Source organism: Schistocerca nitens, chromosome 4, assembly GCF_023898315.1.
Source record: "Schistocerca nitens isolate TAMUIC-IGC-003100 chromosome 4, iqSchNite1.1, whole genome shotgun sequence".
Taxonomy (NCBI): Eukaryota; Metazoa; Arthropoda; class Insecta; order Orthoptera; family Acrididae; genus Schistocerca; species Schistocerca nitens.
Genome location: NC_064617.1, coordinates 332,797,107 through 332,807,501, shown reverse-complemented (window position 1 = coordinate 332,807,501; position 10,395 = coordinate 332,797,107). Strand labels below are relative to the sequence as shown.

The following is a 10,395-nucleotide window of genomic DNA, read 5'->3' as shown; positions in this document are numbered from 1 at the left end:
GCTCAATTTGGAATTACCTCTTTATGGCTAACAGAGGGCTATCATAATGACATGAAACAGCATGTTACCCACTACTAACCTATCTACACTTGCGCGTTCCATCACAGATAGCAAGCAAGTACACTGCTGCTCTTACTACATGACCTGACCTTCCTCTGATGTACTTATCTGTGTACTCTGTTATGTTTAGCAAGCAGAGGCAAACAAGGGGTGGGCTGGCTTCTGCACCCCGTAACAGGGAGTCAGTTCTCGATGGTAAGACTGCTCACTGTACCCTGCTAAAAATTTCTTAAGGAATGGCATTTCAGCAGAAGCACATGGAGGTGCAGAACAGAGTTGCCACATCCCGCTTCAAATACACATAATCTTACATTTCATTTAAATCACTCAAACTCACAACTGTTCGATGTACAGAGATGGAATTGGCATCAGTGTGTTCCAACAGAGCTCCACTATCTTCCCATTTTAATTTCAGTTATGGTAACAGATTATTGAAATTGTAGATGGACAGTGTACTAAAGTGCATTTACTGACGACTTTACAGTTTTTCAACATGTGTAAAGCTTTTGTTATTGAAATTAAGTTGGGTTGGGCTGTTTTGGGGAAGGAGACCAGACAGCGAGGTCATCGGTCTCATCGGATTAGGAAAGGACGGGGGAGGAAGTCGGCCGTGCTCTTTCAAAGGAACTATCCCGGCACTTGCCTGGAGCGATTTAAGGAAATCACGAAAAACCTAAATCAGGATGGCCGGACGCGGGATTGAACCATCGTCCTCCCGAATGCGAGTCCAGTGTCTAACCATTCATTCAGTAACACATCATGTTCCATAAACACCACTATTGTGGTGAGCATTCTGGGATGATGAACAATTTAAGTTATGCATTAACAGGCAGAGGCAGCCATTGTAGGCTACTTCTTTAAAGTATACTAATGAAAAATTATTACCAGTGCAAGTCTACTGTCACTGGTAATTATGCAAATTATTTCTAGATTACTTTATATATGTATATTTTAGGAGTAAACAGTTACTTTGGAAACAAATTGACATTGATACTTCTCTTATAATGTTTAGCTGCTGGTTTTACCAAATATTTGAAATATAGCATTTATGTAACTTAACAGATTATGATAAGCTGTCTACAATGTGGAAAAGTACAGATCTTTTAATTGTGAACATTGGAGATGAACAGGATTTACATACTAGAGGTGAAATATTCTGAAAATCTGTAGATGTGGCTAATGAGCTCTTCTTCTACTTTGCTTTTGAATATCCAGTGATTTTCAATTCCCTGCCCAATGTCTGTCCATAACCAGTAATAGACTTGTTCCCCATAATGTAAAACTCATTTCTAAACACCAGACAGCAAAGCTTTGTGCATATGGAAATTATTACTACTTCCAGTATTGTGACTGTGAATTGCAGTGTTGATCCTAAATGCATTTTTGTTGTTAATCACAAATACCACTGGGAAGTTTATGTACTGGCAAATAAGTGTAAGACTATCTAGGTCACTGAAGATGTGTCTGTAAGATGTTTGGTAATCAACTCTATACAATAAGAACATGGCTTTGGTTGGAAAAGCAGATTCCTCAACGAGTGTACTGAAGTGGCCACAGAGTTGGTATGAGTAAAAAGAGTCAAGTGAGAAGGCAGTGATTAAAGGCATGGGGCTCACTGGGAGAGTGATGCCTACCTTTAAGTTCTCTATGGTTTCCCAGAAGTGATCAAGGCAATTGACCTGACGCGATGGTCCTTAAAGCAGATTTCCCGCCCAGTTCTCCTCTCTGAGATGTTGAAACAATCTTGTTTCCTTTAACTAAACAGCATAACTGTGAATTCATTGATGCCACCACATGCAGTGGGCACAGTTCTGTTTACTGGTCAGACTGATCAATCTTGAGTTGTCTGTAGCCAGTCTACATATACGAGGCACATCCAGAAAGTAAGTTTCCCTCAGATCGTGAACAGAAACAAGACACAATTTAACTGGAAGATTTATTGGAACACATACAGGAAGTGTTGAGCTAGTTTTCAACATATTCACATCAGAATTCAGGCATCTGTGGTACAGCGGGATCAACTTCTGTATCGCTATGTCTTAGAACTCTGCTGCCTGGGGTTGGAACCACTGTGTGACAATTATCGCTGCCTCTCTAAAAATGCTGACTCTGGCATTCTGTAACAGATTGAAATCACTGGAAGCAAAGTCCAGGTTGCAGGATGAATGCAGGAGCTCTGTTGTCCATCAAGCTGCATGGTGCTGAGCGTTATCGTACAGTAAGACAACACCAGCACTAATGCCTGTCACACACTGCATGTAGTAGAGGCTTTAGTAAAGCATGCTTTCCAAAAATGGTTCAAATGGCTCTGAGCACTATGGGACTCAACTGCTGTGGTCATAAGTCCCCTAGAACTTAGAACTACTTAAACCTAACTAACCTAAGGACAGCACACAACACCCAGCCATCACGAGGCAGAGAAAATCCCTGACCCCGCCGGGAATCGAACCCGGGAACCCGGGCGTGGGAAGCGAGAACGCTACCGCACGACCACGAGGTGCGGGCCATGCTTTCCAATGAGGACCACACACAGCACACAGCCAAGGAGCAGGGCAGGACAATAGCTGGGCAGCCCTCAGTCCCCTTGTCCAAGTTGCACAGTCTTTGCTCTATCTGCCACTGCCTACGCATCCTCTTGGTAGCCATTGCTTCACCACAGTAGCTAACAGGCTGACTTCTCTGTGTGAACACAAGGCACACAAGCTGATTTGCAATCACTCTCAAATGACTGAAAAGAAACTATTCATTTTAAAAAATTTGATTGTCACACATCTCATAGCTTAGTTTGTTGGCTTCGTGACAAACTGTGTTTCATTTCATCAATGGTCATAGTAATTGTGATATTTCAAGATCATATAAATTACTAGAAGAAATTCTCAAAGTTTGCATTGAAAAATAGGCGTCCCTATGAATTTGTGTTTGTTGCATGTTACGTGATATGTAGCTAAAAATATTGAAATATTGTTTAAACTTAGAAGGATACCACTATCTGTCTCCAGTCTCGAGAACAATGATTATATGTAAAGTGCTCTGTCCTGAAAGGTCATACCAGTGAAAAAGTCAGAATGAAATATTCATAAGTCAATCATATCTCAAAAAGTTTCAGATACTGAAACAAGATTTTGGCAAATGATAGAACACAAAGAGATGCATGTTTTGGCATGTATGTGAAACTTCGATACCTGGGGCAATACTCAAGCAAGTACAGATTTTTTCAATGAAATAATAAACAAGAAACTGGAAGGAGATGGCAGAGGAATTACATTACAACTACTGTGAGTTTTACTTATTATTTGATTTATTTATTTACTTTATACGCATCTTCACAATAAACATTTAATAGTTGTGATATTAAGTTTTCACGTAAGTTTGCATACTGCCACTGAACACAACCTTCTGGTGAACTAAAACACTTATTAAATCTTTCTCTTGTAAGAAAAGCTTCACTCGTGTTTCTACACCTATTTGGAGCTGGCGACAGAAGCTGGTTAGTACTCAGGCTGTTTAAATGCTCAATATGCCAAATGCACATTCCACAGTTTGATGAGCATGAGAAAGTTTGTAGCTAAAAACTTTATTTTTGTCGTTAGCAGTCACTCTGCATTTAGGGTAAGGATACATTAAGTTTTTTTAAGAACAGAAATGCCTCATCACCTATGAAAATACAAAAGGCTCCCAAGTCATGAATCAGAGTCGGAATCCAATCTAACTGCATAGACAAAATTTGCAGTTGACACTGCAGGGTTCTCTGTGCTTCCAAGTCCTGAGCCACTATTGCCTTTTAACATGTCTCTCTTGCTGGCAGTGCGAGCTGATCTAGAGAGACTCTGTTGCTCTACCAGGCCTCTGCTGCGTGCAGTGTATGGCAGGCCTATGGATCCTACATGGCTCGTTTTGAATTGTGTGTTGCAACTTCCACATTTTTTCGTAGTAACACTCTGCATTTACTGTCTCACCTTTGGTCAGAAATTTGAGGAGGAGAACTCTATCTGTGGCAGTATACTGAGCACAACACTTTTTGTGCTGACACAGTCTGCTTGAATTTCGTTTTGTAGGCAGAGATACTGTGACACCAGAGAAGATCCAGTGCAGTAATTAATTGCTGTTGTCATGGTGTAGCTGCAGAAAAGTCAAAGCTGCCCCCCATGCACTTTGCTTTGTGTTCTGGAGCCAACCGATCCAGCAGACACCTGGTGCACAATTTCCAGGACATGGGTTCCGTGACAATTTCATGCTACAAGAAGGGGGGCATCTGTGGGAACTGACTGCAGTGTACCATGGTTTCAAAGTGATGATTCTCCATAAAGTGTTCCTGCACAATCTCCACAAGGTCATCTGTAATGGTTGCTGGCCTGTCACTTCATTCATCATGAACATTTTGGCAAAATGCTGCAAAGTCTCTGCACCAGCAATACACCATCTGTTTACACATGATGTTAGGCCTATAGACCTGGCACAGCTGGTGACAATTTTCAGTTGTTCTGTCCATTCAAGAACTTTATCACTGACTGCATTCACACAAACTGGGAGCCAGAATGCAAGCCTCCATTTTCAACCAATGCTACGAAGCTACTATGAGACCTCGGGAAGTTCTGCTAGAGTAATGATGTGGCATGGTGCATACACTATCATACACATGCAGTCTCTTTGCACTACGTATGATATGCTAGCTATGGGAGTGGGAAACTTACTTTACAGAGGTGTGCTTCATACCTAATGGAGAAATAACTCACTCATTGAATAATGTCATCCTGCAAAATCTTTTACACTCCATCCTGTGGAACCATCATACCTGAATGCTGAAACTTAATCAAACAGATTCACAAATTTTCTCACAATCTATGATAGCTACACAACTCCCAAAAAAGAATAACATCACACGTGCATTCTGGAAAAATGGTAAATTTGAGTGATTGTGTTTGATTTTTAATATTCTCACAATACTATATTTAATTAGCTGTACATATTTTCCATTCATAATCTTAAACACAGTTTCCAGCTGGAAGTGATAAGCATTTAGTAACATAAAAAAGAAGTGCCCAAGATAAGTGGCTGACTGATTAGTTATCAGTCATGACACTAGTGCAATTTCTCTACATCTTGGGAACTTCGTTATCAGGATATCTCCTTATATGGTGCTCTCATTTAGTTTTCCCCATTTTGTGAGCTGGGTGAGTGGCATCTATGATGGACATCGTGAAAATGTGTTGATGTGAAATCTATGCAAAGTTAAATATTACTGGATATTAAAAGATTCCACAAGCAAAATAATTTCAAGTAAAAAAAAGTGTGAAAATGAACTATGATGAAATTAGAACAGAATATGAGGACATCTGAATTATTTATTATGGCCTCAGATATGGACTGTGAAGTGGCTTTTGAGTGTGTTATGTAAAGTGTAGGTGTTTTCCAATTTCTTCTATCAGAAGAAATGTCCAGATACTTAACAATTTGTAGGGAAAGGAACATGCAATAAATAAACAAATTTCAAATAAACTTAAAAGGTTTGTATTTCATTTTCAATCAATATTCTGCACGAATGTAAAAAAATAGTTTAGATTTGAATCATAGAGACATTTCTCTGCTATAACAAATATTTAAAGTTAATTCCATAAAATAAATACTAACAAACAGTCTGCTGAGCAACATATTGTAACAATAATGTAATAGTTTAAAGGTTTTTATTACATTACAAGAATTACAAACTACTATGTTCACAGCCATCATACAATTATATTTTTCTGTATGAGCAGTAACAATGTTATATCATAAATTACTACCGATAAGATATTATTCAAAATGATTAAAATGGTAGGTAAAGGCAAACATAAAAAGTTAAAATTTTGTTCAAAGCTATTATACACATAATTCAAACAAACCTGTTTATTCTCCTGATACAGATTGACTGCAATTTCACAATAAAAATATGTAAGATACTTCTCCAAGTGCCCAGGCGTGCGTAATATGCCAACATCAAACCTAGTAGTAGTCAGAGCTGCAACAATCTTGCAAAAATGAGAAACACTTACTCCAACAACAATAGGATTAGTGTCTAGGCAGCAAGCACTTCTAGTAAGACTACAGGTCACTGAACCAGACATGGATGACAAGATCACACATTTATTTATTCAACATGAAACTGAAATTGCCATCTTGCCTGTACAAACAGAAATTTATTTTCTATTAATCAGTCTCAAAAACATCAACCATAAAAAAATCCAGTCCATGAAAAGATATACTGGTAGAAATAAATGTACTGTTAACTAACCATTTTTTTAAACCAGGAAAGAGGGAAAAAAATCTCCTTGAGGGTGTAATTGTTCATTGTGGGATGTGAGGCAATTATAAATTATTACTTACCAGACACATCTCCAATCACATATCCAATCCCATTAAAATAATTTTTAAAATATAAGTCATTGGCAATATGTAAAAGTTACATATGTTGCTGTTTCCTGGTTAGTTTAATTGCTCTTAAGAGGTGAATGGAGGCTAGAATGGGTAACTTATCTTTACACAACTTAAACGACTGCAGGTAGTTTAAGTCCTGACTGATTATGAATCCACATAGTGGAGACTGAGAGCTGACAAATGGCTATCCCAATACTTCACAAAAATTGCTTAGAACAAATCAACAAAATTTTAGCATAAGGGGATGCCATGCTACTCTTAACACTATCATTTCCTCTGACAACTTGTATGGGTTCCCGTTACAGGATGTTTCAGAGGGAATTAATTTACAGGAGTGATTACGAATGTGGTCATAGGAGGTAGGTGCCTATCAGTAGACACGTAATTTATGTATTTTTTGGGAAGGAGACAAGATCAGTAATGGATAACCTCAGGAAACAGCTGATGTCTTTAACGTGCAATAGAATTTTGTGGGCAACAAACTGATGTGTCAATCAGCCAGCCTTGTCATGTATTTGATAGGGAATTTAATACTTGCAACAAAAGGAATAGCTGAGGAAAAGCAATTTGTTAAGAATCTTTGGATTCAAGTGTGAAATTTTGGAACATGTTTTCAGAATAATCTGCAGATTTTAATTGTAAGGGACCTATCACAGACTGTACTATTTACATTGTAGCACAGCTGCACTAGACTACACCTGTTGCGGAGATGACAGTCACGTTATATTTTTGAAGAAATGGACGTTCATGATTCAGTGTCACAATGTCAGAAGTATTCTGAAGTAATATGAGTAAGGAAGAATGATTATTGTTTAACACCCCTGTGACAACAAGGTCATCAGAGACTGAGCTCTAATTGAGGTTAGGGAAGGATAAGGTGGAAAATGGAGCACATCCTTTTCTAAGGAACCACCTTAGCATTAGATTAAGCAATTTATGAAAAGCATAGAAAACGTACAGCTAGCAGGCCGGATAGGGATTTGAACTGCGATCCTTCAGTTGAGGCTCTAGTATCTTACCACTGCATCACATCACTCTGCCTCAAGTGAGGAAGAACAATGAAATGTAACCAAATGTGCATTCAGAGAATGTGATTTTCCGTAACTCAAAGTTCTGCAATTTTACTGTGTAAATATCTCCTCTGCCTCCTCTCTTAAGTCTTCAATGAGCACAATTTCACTTTTTAAGTTTTGTAACGTATTACATTCCAAGTTATAAAACAAGTAGAAATATTTCTGTTTCTGAGTCCAAAAAGAATTGGTGAATTTTAATACACTGTTTTCTATATCACTGAATGTGGTACTGCCATCTGGTCTGTCACCTATTCAGGGAGTATTACTTAGTGTTCATTAAAATGATCACACCTATCACATTTTGTAACACTTGTGAAATGCCACAACAAGTTACTTAGCAGCCTTTTACATTAGGGGGTTTCTTATTCATTGAAACACGAATACATCTCACACTGTGTGTGAAGAGACACACAGAAGTGACATAGGTTAATACTGAACAAGTCACTTAGAAAGTAAGGCCAGAAGACAGACAAGTACTGAAGATATCCTTCCTCATTTATCTTTTTTAAGCTTGAGATTCAGTCTTCTCTTCTACCTCATGTGGTTCCAACATTACTTTTTCAGTTACGCTGAGACAAAATTGATTTTTTAAATCTCACTAATTTTATGAATTAGTGAAATGTAATAATGTTACAGAAATTTCTTGCCTATATGAGCTTACAATATCAGACAAATGAGAAAAATAGAACACTGTGTGAAGGACTGACAAACACAGAGAAAGTACCTCCCATTGTTTTCTTATACTCTTATTTTATCCCCGAAACACAATTCCTAACAATACTGTGTTAAACAATGTGGATGAACAAGGGTAATAAAAGCTGAAACGAAAGTCAAATAAGTATAGAAATAAAAATAGATGGTAACCCTTAACAGAACTATACTCCTCTATCTTTCTTTGAAATATTGCCTTTTATCTCCTGACCAAGGACACTAAAATATTCGATGGTTATTCCACCAAAACACACACACACACACACACACACACACACACACACACACACACACACACACACACACACACACACACACACACACACACGACATGTATTATGTAAGAATCTTTTGATAATAGAAACAAAAATGAATGCAATGCACATAAAGGGAATTCTCTCTCTCTTTCTGGTTTCCTTTTTCCTGGCAACAGTACCACACTTTCTCTTCTTAAGTTAAGTGTTTGATGCTGACTTTAGAGTACACAGTTGACTTCTTGTGAAATGCAATCATAAAAGTAATTCATTCATAAGCAGCCTGTACACTGAACATCTACAAATGCTGCATAGTTGTTTTTAAGTTTTTTTTTTTAGTTTCAATCATTTAAACAAAAAATGAAACAATAATTAGGAATTTTTATGTAAGAACACATAAGGTAGTACACTAATACAGACAAACCCCACTAAAAACATTTGGTGAGGAAAGAAAGTGCAACAAAATCCCTATATTATGGCAAATGAAATGATGACTCATAAGCTGTAGACATTCACAGCATTTCACATTTTACACATAATTGATACATTCACTCAAATCATCAGCACTGTCAACTAAATGACAAATGATATTTTTTTTAAATTCTGAAGGAAAATTCCACAGTGCATTTGACATTATAAATACTGTACATCAAGTAAACTAAATTACTCTGAGCATTACTTATAACTTTGGAGGAATCGGTGTCACCATAATATAAAAATGTTCTGAAAACAATTTTAAAGTATGTACAGAAAAGAAATCCAAGGATTGTCCATGTATATTCATGACCATAATGTGATTACACATTGTACAGCAAAATACAAAAGTTACAATGAGTAATACAGTAAAGTAACAGTGGATATTGTTTGTGCACATATTAAAATGTTCTCGAAGGGGGAACAGATAAGATTCAAGGGGCGCAGAGAAACCTCAGAATGAAAAATAAGTTTGTATACATTCTTGATAGTATGCTGCTAGTACATAAACGAAAACAATCAACTGTTTGTAACATCTCATAATAAGAATAAAAAATGCTTGCCACTTCGGTTTCTTGTAGCATACCAGCTTAATCCAGACAACAGTTGGCTTTTCTGGTGGATGCCACCTTCCCAACAAAACTCACTATGGAGTTGTACAGTGTGCATTAAAAATAAGTACAACAAACACCTTAAGAAATTGCTTTCAGTTATCAGGATCAGTTAAAATAATAATGCTTTTTGTATCAACCAAATGACAGGCAAGAATATTGGCACTTTTTTGCACTTGAAAGTACCTGTGAATCTGTTCCAACAAAGAAACATCAAAACTAAGATAAAATTGAAACATGTAGCAGATACTTACAGATATGAATCAACATTCTGAAATCACAAAACAAAGGAAATTCATGTTATCCAATATGAAGTATGCAACAGAGTTGCATACAGGCTTATTACTTCCAAATATGAAAATGTTTCTAGATGTCACTCCAAAACAAAAAGATATACACAACAGTTTGTACTATTATCAAATTCACACATGAGAGACTGTGTGTCTTCTTTTCTTTTAATTGTTGTTAATGATCATGAAAATACAGAATTACTAAGCAGTCGTAAAAGGTTATTTTTATGTTAAGCTGCCAGAGTATAAATCATCTGTTAAAAATAATATCTGCTGCACTAATGTGAGTTAAAAATTTAAATGCAAACTGGATTTGTGCATAGTATCAGAAGGGACAGCAAATGTTTCTTTTTCACTGTAAGTGTGACAGTTTAAAAGGTGAAGAAGATTTCACAGTGAGAAAGAATGGTCCTTCCTGCCTAGACAAGAAGGTGGCTGGAATAATATTGTATGTGCCAGCAGGAACATCTTGTAAGTCAAGCACCACAAATCCCGATCTGGAGGGGGAAAA

The 10,395-nt window shown here is 37.1% G+C and overlaps 1 protein-coding gene across 1 annotated transcript in view; it reads right to left on the bottom strand.

Moving 5' to 3' along the window:
• Positions 1-5,552: 5,552 nt before the first annotated feature.
• Positions 5,553-10,395, bottom strand: part of LOC126252940 (calpain-7-like) — an 87,222-nt gene continuing 82,379 nt past the window's right edge. Inside the window, exon 12 of the mRNA XM_049953942.1 lies at positions 5,553-10,381. Within this exon, the coding sequence (XP_049809899.1) occupies positions 10,237-10,381 (145 nt within the window). The 3' untranslated portion in view covers positions 5,553-10,236. The remainder of the gene's footprint in view (positions 10,382-10,395) is intronic.